This window comes from Choloepus didactylus, chromosome 8 (assembly GCF_015220235.1).
Source record: "Choloepus didactylus isolate mChoDid1 chromosome 8, mChoDid1.pri, whole genome shotgun sequence".
In the NCBI taxonomy this organism is placed as follows: Eukaryota; Metazoa; Chordata; class Mammalia; order Pilosa; family Megalonychidae; genus Choloepus; species Choloepus didactylus.
This window is the reverse complement of record NC_051314.1, coordinates 22070366-22086965: the sequence shown is the minus strand read 5'-3', so window position 1 is coordinate 22086965 and position 16600 is coordinate 22070366. Positions and strand designations below refer to the sequence as shown.

The following is a 16600-nucleotide window of genomic DNA, read 5'->3' as shown; positions in this document are numbered from 1 at the left end:
GCATCTCTGTGAAGCTAACATAGAGGAGTCATACTTCATTCTTTCCCTAGTTATAGAAGACATCATTCTAAGGTAGTCTTGCTAGCTCTTGATTTTTCCATTCCATACATTTCCATATCAATTTAATGTTGTATATCTGTTCATTTGAAACAAAATATACTACTTGAGAAGTTTCTTATTTTTAAATGAAGGTTGAAATTACATTGGGAATTCATTGTGTCTGACGGTATATAGACACAGACTACTTCTGAGTACTTATGGTTGATATTATTTCATCTCAATGTGAACTGTTGATTTTGTTTGGTAGGTGACTTTATTGTAATAATCATATATCTAGCAAGCACCAGAACTTTACTGGAACAAAAAGAAGCTCAGAGAACACTGGGTCTCTACCATTAGTATAGGAAATGGCATTGTTACATTATGGAAGTATTAGATTTCAGGAAAACACCTTTTATTTAAATCAAGGACCATGATGTTTGAGATTGTTATTGTCTTGGCTCTGTGTCATAGGAAGATTCTAAACCTAAGGCCTTACATAACTGGTTGGAATCTACTTCAGCCTCTGGACCAGGTTTATTCTTGTTTATAATATTGGTATGTTAGTGTGGTCAAAATAGTCACTATTGTGAAATTTTGTTAAATTGTGTTTCTTAAACATTGCTCATTACAAGTATAAATATATGTGTCTCAAATATAGTCACATCTCTCCCTTTTAGGTAGATTTGCATCTATTTTTATCAAAATCTTCCCTTTTTAGGGTGAAAAAGTATGGTGAGGTATTTTCAAACACTTCTTCAAATGGTCCCCATGAAAGTAGTGGTGAACAAAGTACTAATGACACTTTGTACTCTAAGGAATGATCCATAAGTTCAAAGAATCTTTTCCCTAAAAATTGTTATGAAAATTTTTCTAGCACCCCAGAATTTTACCAACCTAGCCAAGCTTACAAAGTCAGCATCTGAAAGGATTGCTTATTCCTCTACCCTTGATTACCCTTCATCAGTGAGACTTCCCAAGATCGCAGTCTGATTTTCTTACGATGCATTTATTCACAACAGTTGCTAGTCTTGGCAGAGACAGAGAAATTACCCTTCATCTAGTTGGCCTTCGTCCCATTGTCCAAAATGTAAGTGGATTTTGATTAATGCACCAAGGTAACCTGTAATCCTTTGGTGGAATCTGAAACCAAGAATTGTACGGCGCTTACATGCAGGCTACGGGAGACAGTTAATATCACAACAATCCTTTTTGTGTCAAAATAAATGTATTTAATGGACTGGAAATGGCTTTCTGCAATTAGTGCACTTAGACAAAATACACTCATAGAGTTAAGTTACATGCCACACAGGTTTTTGGTATTGTCTAGCCAGGTGTCTTAACAATTTTCAGATAACATGTTGATGCTGTACCAAAGGGAAACCATATTCCTAAGTTCTAACTTTTATACCTATTTCTTTTACACCTTTGAGCACAGAGGCCACTTGACTGTGTGGTATACTATAACTGATTGATATGATTTGTACATTATTGCAGACATTAATTGGAAGATGTGTGTCTAATGACATTTGACTTATTTTAGATCAGTGCCTTTCAGGGAGGGTTCACAGGAGCCCATGCATCTAAAAAGGTGTCTTTAAAGGGCTGCATTATGAAGGGGCAGGAGGGGAAGATGGCCAAAGTGAGCAGAACCCTAAGATACCTCCTTATACGCTTAACACTACACTAATTCATAATCACATCCAAAAGCTTAAAAATCGTTGTACTAAGCAAACTCGGGTGTTTCCTTTTTTTACTGTATTTATATCAGCAGTAACTGTGATAGCAACTATATAGTTTCTTCAGCAGAAGGCAAGAGACTTTTTTTTAATCTGTCAAGATTTTATTATACTATTTTAAGTCAAGTCCCATTACAGTTGTCTCCATCTATTGGCGTTATATAAATGTCAGGATTTTTTTTGTTTTTAATATTTGTTGAAGTAAGTAAACCAGAAACAGGACCTGAAGATTTTTTTCTTTTCACAGTTTGTTCTGTGATAGTATATTTATGTATTGTAGGATATAACTAGCATTATAGAATTGGAATTAATTGCTGTAAACAGTCATGAAAGAGAATCTAATCAGCTCCCTAGAATGACAGAGTTGAAAATAAAATAGCCACTTCTGCTATATGTATTCTTCAAGAAGTGTATCAACCTTTGTGATATTTGCAGTCAGTTTTGCACTTTCGCAGTTGAGTCCCATAGTATTTCTTTCATATTATAATTTAGGTATGTGGCCAGCAAGAGGCCAAGTGTGTTACCTGAAGTACAATGTTGAGCTTTGCTCCAGATTTCATTTCCTATAGATTCACAACCATCAGTTTTCTGTATCTTTTATGTCAAAGATATTGCTGTTTATCAAACAGCCCAACATAAGGAACATATAAGAAGTACTGTAATATAAAAAGGCATTTTAGAGTTTTTTTTAAATCCCTAGATGCAATTTAGTATTCATGTTTATAACTATATGTAAGGCTGGCACATGATAGGCACATAGTAAATATATGACAATGAAAGAATGATACCATATTACTCTACCTCTTTCTATCGCTAATATAATGCAAAGGCTTGGATTAGGATGTGGTTTCATAATTTACCCTACTTCTTTAATATGGAATCAGTAATATATTTGTACCGTAATTCTCAAATTACTTGAGACATTTTCAGGAACAGCTGGTATCTCCTCATCCTATCCAAATTTAATTATAGTAAACTCCACAAAACACCTAATTGTCATGATTCTTTTAGTTAATGAAGATTGCGTGGGAATCTCCAAAGTGACAATTTAACCAAATAAAGTAACTCAGTTCCTAGATCATCCGAGGCCTTCTGGCTTGCTTATTTTTCAGCAAGTGGGTCATTTGTTAACAGCAATAGCTGGCATTTATTGCATGTCTAATATGTGCCAGACTCAGTTAATAGCCTTACTGATATTATCTCATTCAGTCCTCACAACAACCCTTTGAGGTAGGGTTATCCCCATTTTACAGATAAGGAATCTAAAGCACATGGAAGTCAGGTAGCATGTCCAGGGCACACAGTTCATGAGCGATCAGGTACCCTAACTCCAGAGCTTCTGTTTTAAGTGCTACAATATTTTTGCCTCAGAGTTAATCAAAGGGAGAGATTTTTCCCTTCAAATAGCTCCCTGGTTCTCACAGAATCCATTATCTTTGACATAACCATAACAGAAAAATGTATTTATATGTATCTTGATACCCTGATAGCATGAGAGTTCTGTCTAGTTCACTGTAATTCAGTGAATAGTTTCCTGTATCTGTCTGTCAGGTAATTTTGGCTCTACGTTTATCATGTGTTCAGAATCCAGCCCTCTCTTACTGCCATAACTGCTACCATTCTGGTCCAAGCTAAAATTCTCTCTTTCCAGGATCGTTTTAGTAACCTCCTAACTGGTCTTGTTCTACCTTTGGCCCCCTTCACACTGTCCTCAACACAGCATCCAGAGTGGTCCTTTTAAAATATAACACATTGCTCATATAACTGTACAATGGCTAAAATCCACAGTCTTCACAGTGTTATACTTGCACCCTTTCTCCCTGTGCTTTCACCACACTGGTCTCTTCGGTGTTTGTCAAATATTCCAGACACACTCCTGCTGCAGGCTTTTGCATTGACTGTTCCTTCTGACTAAAATGCCCTTTTCCCAGAAAGCTACATAGCTCACCCCCTCACTACCTTCAATTTTTTACTCAAATGTCACCTTCTCAGTGGAGCCTGTTCTGACAACCCCTTATTGAAACTTGCAACACTGCTACCTTCACCCTCTACCTCACCCTTCCGTCACTTCTTTTTAAGAGCACTGACCACCTTCTAACATACCATGTAATTTATTTATTCATTACATCTGTTTTCCCCACTAGAAGGTCAGTTCCATGAGGGCAGAGGTTTGTTTTGTTTTTGTCTGTTTTTATTCATTGAGATACCCCCAGAAAGTGCCTGGCACACAGTAGGCATTCAGTAAATTTTTGTTGAATAAATGAATTTGAGTCAGTCAGTGCCTCTTCAGCACTGGGATACCAAGATGATTTGAGTTTCCTGTCCTCATCAAGCTTCAGATCTCATCGGGGAGTGGGTGCAGGGGAACGGAATTCAAGAAAATCAGGTTATGGTAAATCTCCACTTTGCTGCTTTTATTGTTACTTAAAGGGGCAGGGGCAAATATTCCATTGTGTTTTTTAATCCTGGAAAAAATATTTCTAGATTCATTTGCATGTAACATCTTTCCCACCCCACCTGCCCTCTTCTTCCCTGGCCCTGAAAACCCTGGTCCCTTTCCTAGAAGTTGCAGGGTTATCAACCCATAGTCTGGATTTAGCCCACAACTATGTTTTGCTTATTCCACATAGTAACGGTTATTTGCTTTTGTGTTTTTGTTTTACACAGTGCTTAAAATAATTTAATCACTTGCCAACATGTAGAATTCAGATATTTCAGGCAAAAATCTGGATTTCTAGCTTTTGAAAAATTGGAAGTTCTGAAAACATTTGATTTGCATTCTCACATGGCAACTGACTGCTGGGGTTCAGTAGCTTGGATCACCTTTAGAAACTAGATATAAAGCTCCTCTGGTTTGACAGCTTATCCATTTCACTGGTCTTATCTGCCTGACCCACTGTACAAATTTGACTCTGTAGCCCCTTCTTTGACCACAGTGCTTTGAGTTAAATTTAAGCCACACTTTTGAGAGATTAATGTTAATTTTCATATAGCACAGAGAACTTTTAATGGCTGCTTTTTGTTAAATGACCTAGTGCTACTGATGTTGACTAGAAGTAGCAGCAATTTGAAGAGCAAGCAAAAGACTTGAAATATTCCATTTTTATGCATATGTTCATTTGTTCATACCTTCTTAATCAGTTCATCTAATGACCTTATATAATTCAAAATTCACAGTGACATGCCACAGAGAAGAGTTTAGACACTTGTCATCTAATTGGAAGATGTACATAAAAACAGGCTTGGAGGACAGGAAAGATGGGGGAAAGGAGCAAAGACAAGGTGGGAGAAATTATGATAAATATAAAAGTACCCAATGAAGTGCCCACTACTATTAGTGTCCTTAGAGCATGTAGGAATCAGAGTCTCAGCACAAAATAAAAGTAATCCCAGAATTTTAGTGTTGGTGATGCTGAAACCTGTTAAATTAAGTCTCAGACTATTCTAGTGAGGTTGTAAAGGTGCTAGGTGTTTAGTCACTGAAAATAATCCATTTTATGAAAACTCACACCACTGGTGTCATGGTAGCTCTTTTTCTCTTCCTCTTCTGTGTAAGGAAACTACATAAAACTCTGGATAAAAAAGAGGAGGCGACAGAGGGGAGACAGTATCACTCAGCCTTCTTCTCCCAGAACATTGGCATTTTCCCCTTGAGAGTGGCACAAGTCAGTGCCCCAATTTGTGTTTTCTGTGGCTTTATGTTCTTCTGAATGTCGGGGCAAAAAATATATATATATATATATTTTATATACATATATATACACATATATATATGTATCATTTTTAAAGGAAAAAAAATGAAGACTCAACTCCTGGAATGACTTTGAGAGGTTGGAATGTTGTGCTCCTTGGACACAAAGGATGTTAAGACTTTTATTTAGTAAGAATACATTTCTGACTGCTGCTTTTATGTTGAAATAGCAAAAGATTTTGTGACTGTACTAGTTAATTTCAGAGCATGCTGTTAAATCATTTTAGCCCCCAGAGGACTTGAGGTCAGCTTATGGAAAATGGACATCATTTCCCCTAAACTCTTGAGAATCAGGAAAAGACTCAAATGTGCCTTGATCTTGGAATCCCCGTCTTAACTTTGTATGCTGTGGTATCCACAATACCCCCCAGGGTTTACCAATGTGTCCTCCTGACACATTTTTCCCCGAAGGCACATGATGGCTGTGCTGATGACATTATATCCTTAAAATGTCTTAGGATCGGATTTTAAATACAGTTGAACTTGAGAGAGAAGCCTTCTCTCAAGAGGTAAATGAGCATGATCTACATAGCTAATACCTCTACCTTCCCTTATACTTTCTTCTAAGGCCTGATTTCCTTTGTCTGCTTGGGAAGTGGTATGTGTCTATAAGTTATTTTTCTAATTTGGTGTATGTGGCAGAAGTGAAACCAGTGAAAGCAGGTGCCTGTTACAAATAATAGATGGGTGGCAAAATTACATTTTTAGTGTGGCATCTGGATACATCTTAAAAACTCCATTTGTAGTTTTCAGAAGCCTAGTCCTGGCCTCTTTGTTCTTGACTTTTGGAAATACGATGACCCATTCAGCAATTTTTTTGATGACCTCTAACTAGAAGCCTTTGTCTCTTCTTTTACGGGCACCTGAAAAAGAGAAGAAGAAATAGTAGCACACACAATAAGTGTCTCAATCAGGTACTCTAGCCCAGTGGTTCTTAAGTTCACTGTGTATCAGAGTCACCTGAAAAACAAAACAAAACAATACAGATTCATTTGGTGTGCATTGAGTCCCAGGTTGTTTTTGTTTTTTTAAGTTTCCCAAGTAATTCTATACAGCCAAGGTTATGAACCACTGAGCAACCTGTGGGTTTTCAAACTGTTTCTCCAGAGTTCCTGGAAGTACCTTAGGGGCTACCTTAGGAGGAAGCAAGTGGATGGGGGACAAATGGAAGGTGCTGTAGGCACCCACTGTCCTTGGCCATCCCTATCCCCTCTTCTACCTGAGCGATTCTGCTTTTATCTCATACATATCAGGCTCCTGTGTAGATCTCATTTGTAAAATAAAGTTTCCACTTCTTTCTTTGGAGGAAAAAAGTTTGTTTTTGTTTTTGTTTTTTTAAATAGAGCTCTAGGCATACGTCTTATGCAAGAATGGCAAAACAGATGTTTTAGATCTGGTTTTCAAGGACAGTCCTTCCACAAGAATCTGTATGTCATGTAGCCTCTGAGGAATGTAGCAAAAGAGAAAGAAATCTTGTGATAGATCTAACCGGTACTACAAATGAGATAAACCCTGGCCAGTAAAGAAAGTAACTTGCCAAGTAAATCTGAAGCAGAGGATGCCAAGTGGCTGCCAGAGGACCTAATCAATCGCAATGTCTTTGTTGTGGCCCCATGATTTTTTTTTTTCTTTAGACTGGCTTTCCCGTTTATCCCAGTTTCTAGCACTCCACATTGTTTATCCTAGGCCCACCACTCATTCACTTACCCTGAAAATACCTGTTTGTAGATGCTAGAAAGCAATTTACTAGCGATTTGCTGTTTTCAGGGATATTTCATTTGATCATTAAAAATAAACCACTTGTACTTGACTGGTAGAAGATACTGTAACCTCTTGTCTACTTCTCCAGAAAGATGTTTAAGTTACAGATATTTAGCAGCCATTGAAATCTTTTTGTTCAAGAATTATCTTTCATTTCCCCTCCTCAAAAAAATAGTGTAGCTTTTATCTAAGAGAATGGCTTGTTAGAACGTCATACTAAGTTCATGCAAGGTATTCCTTTTAAATACTATAGTATATCTGTTTTCAAATGATATACCTGTCTCCTGATAGGTAAAAAAAAAAAGGAATGAAATCTGGCCTAAGATCAATTCTAATTAAAATTGTTCTTCTGCTTTACCCTGTATTATTTAAACACTCATTGCCCTCTGTGGTCTCACTAATGGACTAATTTCCTGAGATTAAAAATTGCCATCCTTTCATTTTCAGATTTCAGCCTCCTCTGTCATCATTTTTCCAATTTTTTGACATGTTTATTTTATGCTGTATCACAAAATGGATTTCCTTATTTCTCCTCAGAAATCATTTGCCCCCTTATAATTAATGAATAAGTTGTGCATCCAAGGATATTTATCCTAACGGCACCAATCAAATTTTATATTTTTAAAAAGCAACAATGCCTTTAAAAAAACAAAGCAAAAAAAAGTTGGCAAGTCAATTTTACTTTTTTAAAAACAATAGCTATAGCTCATATCCCAAAGCAAATTCATAAGAAAAGTCCATTTTTAAAAAATTCCTATAGTAGTTCTATACCAAAAAATAGCTATTGAAATTATTGCCATTTTTTTGGCCATTATACTCTTTCTTATTAAAATTAACTGATAACTTGGACCAGAAAAGTATAGAAAGAGCATAATTTTAAAACATACAGCATAACTTGTTTTTCTTTTTGTAGCATTAATCTTATCACTGGTCATTTAGAGGAACCAATGCCAAACCCCATAGATGAAATGACAGAAGAACAAAAAGAATATGAAGCCATGAAACTTGTCAACATGCTTGATAAACTTTCCAGGTATTGTATTCCCATCCATTTTTTGCTTGGTTTCTAAAAATGTTCTATTTCTTTGTCTCTCGCACTGAGAGTTACCATAGAACAGCACCTCTGGAAATCCATGTTGATTGGAACAGGGTGGCCCAGGCAGCAGTAGTTCAGGTCTCTCTTGGCTACCAAGGTTTTCCTACATGTGCCGCTTCTGGATGTGCATTCTTAAACATTTAAACTCTCAAAGCTAAGATAGTAACTACTAGATTACTGTGATATTTAACCAACTAACCTCCCTGTCTTCAAAAAGATGCTGTGAGTTAGGTTCAGTGATTTTGCTGCTGCTTGTATTTTTGTTTTAGTCTGTTTGGGTTTTTGTTCCAAATCATGATGGCTTTTCTTTTTTTCTCTTCCATTTTTGATGTGCAAGTTTGTGGTTCTGCCTTTTTGGCTTGCTGCTGAAACCAAGAATTCTAAAATATCATGCACCCAACAGGAAAAAGTGAAAAGGAATAGTTCAAATGAAGGATTTTCTGAAAACAGACAGTTGTGTTAATTAGAGGTTCTAAAAACAATCTCCCCTTCCCCTTCAAAAATAGCCAGTTTTGAAAATAATTAAGTCAAATATAAACTAATCAGCAACTAGTCATTGGAGAAGTAATTAGAAAATATTAATTCCTTTCACACTTGGCTGAATTACTCTATTTTCCAGTTATACATCGAGTCACTATCTCCTTTAAGCCATCTCGAATGAGTGCTTCTGTGTGTGGGTGGCAGCTGCCACTTAAGGGTGAATTTCTTCTGGTCATCTCCTTTTTCACAACTATGTAAATGCTAAGAGCAGTAGCAACTGGAATTGAAAGGCCAGAACGCCAGCCTTTAACAGAAAAGGTGTAAAAAAGCAGAGGTTAAAAGGCACAGCAGGAGGCTTAGAGCAGAAAAGGACAAGACAGGAGGCTGGGGGTGGGGGGGATGTTAAGTATGGATGTTTAGACAACTCTGCAGTTGCAGAGTCTGAGCTTTTTTCAAAGGATGCTGGTAATGTGGTAGAAGGGATTTAGCAGTAAGTAGCTTCATTATCTACAAAGCTCAAGTATGACTAGAACTTAGTGACTTCCAGCCAACCCTTTTAAATTTTCATCCTTTCCCAAGAACATTAGAATATACAGCTAACTAGCTGTGCTCACAATCTTAAAAAGGCATTTGTCTGTAAATGATATTCTCCATACCTTTATTCTCTGAAGGAACTCACAAAGAAAACATACTGATAGGGCAAACCTATATGCGACAGAATAAAAAGTTCTGAATGAATATATCAACAATAAGAACTGTGCTTGGCTACTTCCAAAAAGATCTGATGTAGCTTATAAATGAAAACACAGTGGTAAAAGTACAACAGTTAGGATGAGAACCAAGAGAGCCCATCTGTAGAAGCTGGAAGGGGAAGAGCTAGCACGGACCTGAGAGGAACATATTAGTCTGTAAGGACAGTAAACCAGCTAGGTTGCATAAGTTTCATTTTCTTACCAACAATATGGGTTCTTAAAAGATAACACAGATGCTACTCAAATGATCCATATTTCTGGATGGGTAGACTGTATGCTAGAAAAGTAGAAGATGGGGGAGAGAACTGCCAAAGATAATGTAGTTCAGATACTTGGCTTACTGATAAGAGACAACACTGTTGCACAAGGCATCCCTATAAAGGGAAAGAAAACAAAGATGCTAGGTCCTTTTCCTTTTAATCTTAGGGGAATCCACATACCTTAGAAGCTGCCAACAAATAAATACACAGACGTCAAGTCTGAAATACCCAAGCTTCCACCTGTTTTAAACTATGCCTCAAAGGAGATGTGTATTCACCTGGAAACACCCAGCAGATGCCCAACTCAATCTGAAGGTGATACTGATTTTTGCATGTATAAAGCAAAGCAAGTATGTCTTGTGTTGGCTTTTATGGTACTGATTTTGCCATTAAAGTTGAAGCAAAAGGCAGTCTTAAGAATAGTTCAGTATCACATATACCTTTTGCATGGTGTGTGGTGTGTTTTTTACATTGTCTCCCCTTGTGTGCTTTCTAACATTTGCTCTTACTAATAATAATCAATGGCAAAACTGTATGGAGGTCAGCAATGGGCATTCCAAAGCAAGAATGCAAAGAATGAAGTCATTCTTTATGCATCTTACGTGTTTGTTGAGCTGTATTCCTCATTAGTCTTAAGTTTCTTCTCTTTTCCCTTTTTTTTCTTTTGAGGTTAAAAAAAAAGACACCATAAGGCCAGAGTAAATTCACTACAATTCAGGGAACATTTATTAAGCAGCTATTCTGTGCAAAACACTGTGCTTAGAAAGCTGAGGGAAATTCAGAGGTGAACATGACAGTCTCTGCTTTTGGAAAACTCACATTCTAGTGGAGGAGATGGTTATAATATTTCTAGAATACAGGTAGAAAGAAATAGTGACAAAATGAGGTCTATGTTGAACTGTAAGCACCCAGGAAAAGGAGGAGTTCGTTTTCTCTGGATGCATCAGGGAATGTTTCACAGGGAAGGTAGCATTTGTGCCGATCCTTGAAGTTTAAAAGGTTTTTAAATAGAAAAATGGAGGAATGACCACTCATTCCAGGTGAGGGAAATTTATTCTTGTTAAGATAAATCTTTGCTATTCACATACTACATCTTTCTTCCAAAGAACTCGGGTTATTTTATTAATATTTGATTAATATAATATGTTACCAGATTTATCATTGGAAGCAAGACCCACAGAATTTCCCAAAACCTTTCCAAGCTAATGACTAATAATAATCCATTTCCTTTAACAGTTTAGAAAATGTTTTCACATACAGTCTCTTTCTAGCTTCATAATAAATTGAGACTAGGAACTTCATTTTCCAGAACTCAAGACCTTTGCTTTGTCTACTGTCCTACTGTGTCTGTCTGTTATAGTAAGTGTTTGCCAGAACACTTCCTAATCATCCTCTTCAGTATTGTACATGTTGGTTGGCTTTCTCAACTGTCACTCTAAGGATGGTCTGCATTCAGTCAAGTCTTTATTGTGCTAAGAGTGTACTGTAGCTTTGTCTGAATAACTTTCCTTCTCAAAAGGGAGGTCATTTTCTCCTGGGCCTGAATTGAAAGGCATATGAGTAAGGATAGGGCTGGAGGTGATGTGGCCAATGAATGGACACTAGACACTTCCTTTTTTCCATCCATAGGGGAGCAGATGTGAAGGACCTGCACCAGGATGGTGGTTAGCAACAGTGGCCCGTGTCAAAGCACTTACCAAAGTGATGACTAAGGTTGGTCATGCCAAGTACTGTTACTGAGCCTGGTGTAGGTTGTAGATGTTATTTACCACCAAAACTGTAAAACAACCAGTGAAAAAATTAAAATTACATTCCCATTTTGCCTCTAAACTGGACATGCCACTGCCCTCAAGGAACTCGCCACCTTAGCAGCTTTTTCTCAGCTAGATTTTCAAGGACACTGGAGAGATTAGTACTCAAACATTCTCTTCCCGTTGAATACCAAAACTGCCTTAGTAGCATTTTTTTTTTTTTTAAACTCTGTTTGTATAAGGATTATATTTGTGACAGATACAGGCAAGGGACCTGGAGATCTTAAAAGTTTGAGACTATTTTGAACCCTGTATATCCCCATGTCTAGCTCATACAGTGCCTTGTACCCTGTGGTTTCCCCAGTATGAAGTGAGGAAATAATGAGAACAGCTGATTCCCAGAGTTATAGGTCAGAGTTTTGCTCTATAAAATAGCCTACATGGTTTTTAAGACTTTAAAGTATACTTTGTCAGTTCCATTTCTTGATCAGACATCATACAAGTCAGAGCTGGCAAGGAATTCCATAAGGTACTTTGTGCTATGATTGACTAACTTAAATATTGGAGTACATAATTCCTTTAATATAGAATAATTGTAATATCAAACATAAGCTTTAAGACCTGAGGCATGAGATTATTTATGGAAAGCTTCATTTGACATTTTGTGAGAGCAGAAGTAGAAAAGGGAATGAAATTCACCTGCCTCTCTACTTTTTCCTTCTATGAATTGCCCAAAAATAAATAAATAAAATAAAATAAAATGAAAAATAATCCCCTGCAACTGAAGCAGGAGATTAGAATGCAGATTGTTTATGGTGTTAAGTCCAGTGTGGCTAATACAATTGCATTCACCTTAGCTACAGCACACAACTATATATAATAATGTGGGCTACTCGAAAAAAGAGGAGAGAGGATTGATTGGCTTAAGCTTAAACTAAGGAAGGGAAATAATATTTCAAGTTTCAGTTTTGTTTTGACTTCTCTAATCCCCTTTAATTCCTTAATTGGAACCAGAAGCAATTATTCTGCCCCACCCTTATCCCATCACTGTTTTAACAAGGTACACTGCCTTTTTGTTTATATAGTCTACCATCATACTCTGTTTTAATATATTTATATAAATCATTGTTTTCCCATTCCTTCCTTTTCTCATCCGCTCCTTAACCAATAATTGTGATTTTTTCTTTCAACCAGTATATACTGTTTGGGACATGGCTTTCTTAATAAGTGCAGGCACCAAGTATAGTAATAGTTCCCTTATTAAATCCAAAGGTTATTTTTGAACTTACTAAGGCTGGAACAGATGATTTATGACCAAAAAGAAAGAAAGAAATAACTGTTTCCTTATAAATAAGTTATTTTACTCTGCTTACAAAAATATTAACAACTGTGATTACACCTACCTTTATGATGACTAAGTCAAAGAGATCCTTTTCAGGTACATTTCAGAAACACAATCCATTTTTAAAGCATTGTGAGATCTATGTAAGTCTGAACATATAGAGATCTTAATTGTTTTCTCAGACAATCCTGTCCAATATTATAACCACTAGCCATATGACTACTAAACACTTCAAATGTGATTAGTCTAAATTGACATGTCCTATAAGTATAAAATAACCAGATTTCAAAAATGTAGTACAAGACATGTAAAATTCTTAATAATTGTTTGATATGGTTTACATGTTGAAATAATATTTTTGATTATTGAATTAGGTAAATTTTTATTAAAATTAAATTTACCTATTTCTTTTTACCTTTTTAATGTGTCTACTGCAACATTTAAAATTATATATATGGCTTACATTTGTGGCTCACATTATATTTCTGTTAGACAATGATACTCTACATTATTAGAAGATACCTTAGGTTGCTTAGAAGATCAATTAAAGGAACTTGGATCCAGTTAAATTAATACACCCTTAAAGTGGCAGGGGAAGATTAATTTGAGAAACTCAATATTGTATATCTTATAGGTTATAGAGTGTGCCCTTCAACTGGTTAGCAACCCCTAAAAGTGGCTACCTTATATTGCCTATTGGTAGTCATTGTCCTATAGCTGTAGTCATTGTAGTATGAATGGCTACTTTGAGCTCTTGGTTTAAGCATAGCCAGAATGACTTTTGACTATTAGAGAAACATCAAATAAGACTAGTCTCCATTGGTTATTTTCTCTCTTAGTCACACCCCTATAATTTTTAAGTCTTTTTAATTGGGAAGAACACATAAGAACTTCTCCTTTACTGCTCTATTCAACAATATCAATTGGCATGCTGACCTCTTATTAATATTTATTCTGCCAATTTGGGCAACAGGATAGAGAAGTTCTGTAGATAAATTACCAAGAAATAATAAAGAACACCATCCCTTAAGGATAAAACTGTATTTTATTCTTCCAGCACTGTCCCCCTGACATCTTTCTGTATATTTTCTTAACCATTCAGTTTAATGTCAGATGGGTAGCACATTCTTAAGAATTCTTAAGAGCTTTGCATGTCATCTTCTAACAGAATAATAACAATAATAAAAAATATAGATATACATATATATAGCTTTAAAATTTTAAAAGTGCTTCCCTATACCTTATCTCCATTGGTCGTTAAGATAGTCCTGTGAATTGGGTAGGGCAAGAGGTATTTTATTTATCAAAGAGTAAATGGACCAAAGATTTTAAGTGACTGACCCAAGATCAATCATCTGGTTAATAACTTAGCCAGGACTTGGTTCTCAGGCCTCACATTCCACATCGTAGGCTACTTTGAAAAAATTACCAACACCCCTCAAAAGTTTGATTATTTTAAATAAGACAATCTAAATTTCAAATAAATTCACAGCACAAGGACAGATAGTAAGCATATTTACCTGAGAAGAGAATTAAGGTTTGGAGGACATATCTTCCTGCTTTGTCATATACCGTAGTTGAGCTCTTCTCAAATATCAGGTCAAGTGCTAAATAACAGCATATATCAAAACAAAAACAAAGACAGCTTTATATGAGAGAAACCAGTAAAATTTCCGTGAAATAACTAGAAGGTTTTCTAATTATTTTGAAATAAGTATGATTATGGGTATTCTAACAAACTCTTACACTTAATGTATCACTTTGAGAAAACCTCACTTTAAAAAGGCTTCTCTATGGGACTGTTCAGACAACTTCCAATTACCTTCACAAAGTGGAAGGACATGGTGATATGGACAATACACCATATCCATTTGTCTTAGGAATAATATTTTTATGCTACATATTTAACTTTCCCACTTTTTTCCAATTTCAAAGCACGATGGTGAGGGCTGAGGGAGTGATCTCAGAATTTTTGAAAGATACAGCCTGAAGACTTAAAATTTGCTATGGAAAACCTGCCATATCCCTCCTTCCTACTGGTTAGTGGCTTAGAGAAAGATCAGTATATTCAATCAGTACTAGGAAGCCACTAGATGAAAGATGTAATAAAGATGAAGGATTGTTGAAGCCCAAAGGATGCTTTTTCATAATACATAACTGAATATGTTAACGAGTCCCAAAGATTATAATGTTATTTCTGTGAGAAGAAAAGGACAATAAACATGTATAAGAAAATCACAAGTTATTGGGAAATCCATTGCATTTCATTGGATTATGAACTCTTCCAGATGCTGAAATCTTGAAGTAAGATGTATTGCCAGATTTGGAATTATAGCAGACTACAGAGCTTCCTTGCTGGTACTGTCACAGGCTCCAGTGTAGCAGGCGTTTGGGGGAAAGCTCTGTGTTAATTAAAATGCTTTATTTATATACTAACTTCACATCCCATCTTTCAAATGTTAAAAGGAATTAAATATGAAATGGCTAATTTAAAATGTCAGAGTTCTTTTTTCCAAGCCAACCTTACATTAAGAGCAGGAATCCCTGTGCCAGAGAAATAGTCCCAATTATCCTGTCTTGGGTTTTGTTATACATTGTACAAAAGTCAACAAAACAAGTATGTAACAGAACCTTCCTAAATAGCAGCCACCCTCATTAAAAACAGAGAATTAATTAGGGCATGATTGAAGGAAGCAATACTTCATAGCCTCCCCACACACACCTTTTCTTCTTTTCTAATCATAGAACAAAATATGTTACATAAAAGGATCAGAACTATTATGCAGTACTCAATTAGAGAGAGGTGAATAGGTCTCTAACATGCTGTTTTATCAAAAGAGCAGACTGGTGTTTGCATGACTGTTGTTTCATTACAGACCCTGTCATTAATTCCATGTGTCAATACTGCCCTGTAGTACACAGAGCAGACAAGAAAGAAGAGCCCTTGAAAACAAGGGAATGATTTTTGAGTCGTTATCAAGCTAAGTGGCAAGCGGGAAGCTGAAACTCGTATAGGTAAATTCGAAGGGACTCTTGGGAGATCTGCAAGTGGGAAACAAGAATGCATTTTACCAACTGCTTAATTATGTACTGTTTTTCAACAAGTACACTTGAATTGAATGCTTTGTTTGTATTGCACAAAAACGTGTGCTGTGGGCAAGAGTATTCTCTTGCTTTCAGGTCAAGTAAGGTGTTTTATTCACATACACATCTGGCCTGTTCTATAATGTGCAATTGGGAATGTCAGTATCTGAGTCCCAATAGTGCACTGTCATTTCTAAGGGAAAAGAGTCACATAGAAACAGAAATCCTAAAAAGTGGGGACTTCTCCAAGGTTATGAGCAGTTATATAAGCCCTGTCATCCTACAGTACCATGCTTGTAAGGAAATGGTGGCTCAGGAAAATGTTAAAATATATCTGGAAAAAGAGACCACAAAACTTAAAATATGGTATACATGCCATAATCTCCCACCCCTAGATTAAGAAAGTATTTTTTTTGTTACCATTAGCAGTCCCAAGGGTTAGGCTGGGGCACAAATAGGGTTTCCTTTCTTGGACGTGCTTTATCTGTGTCCTCTTGCCTGGCCAAGCCCTTATAGATTACGGTTCCTTATCGTTTAGTAAGATC

At 36.3% G+C, this 16600-nt stretch overlaps 1 protein-coding gene and 1 long non-coding RNA gene across 2 annotated transcripts in view; one reads left to right on the top strand and one right to left on the bottom strand.

Moving 5' to 3' along the window:
* The window catches only part of RIC8B (RIC8 guanine nucleotide exchange factor B), a 151249-nt gene that overhangs the window by 126155 nt on the left and 8494 nt on the right, over positions 1 to 16600 (top strand). The window contains 1 exon segment of the mRNA XM_037846579.1: positions 8204 to 8323. Coding sequence (XP_037702507.1) covers positions 8204 to 8323 — 120 coding nt within the window.
* LOC119542084 lies at positions 2527 to 14630 on the bottom strand. Its single transcript, XR_005218416.1, has 3 exons — positions 14492 to 14630; positions 11576 to 11655; positions 2527 to 6392 (listed from the first exon to the last, which is right to left on the bottom strand). It is a non-coding gene; the product is annotated as an uncharacterized LOC119542084 (long non-coding RNA).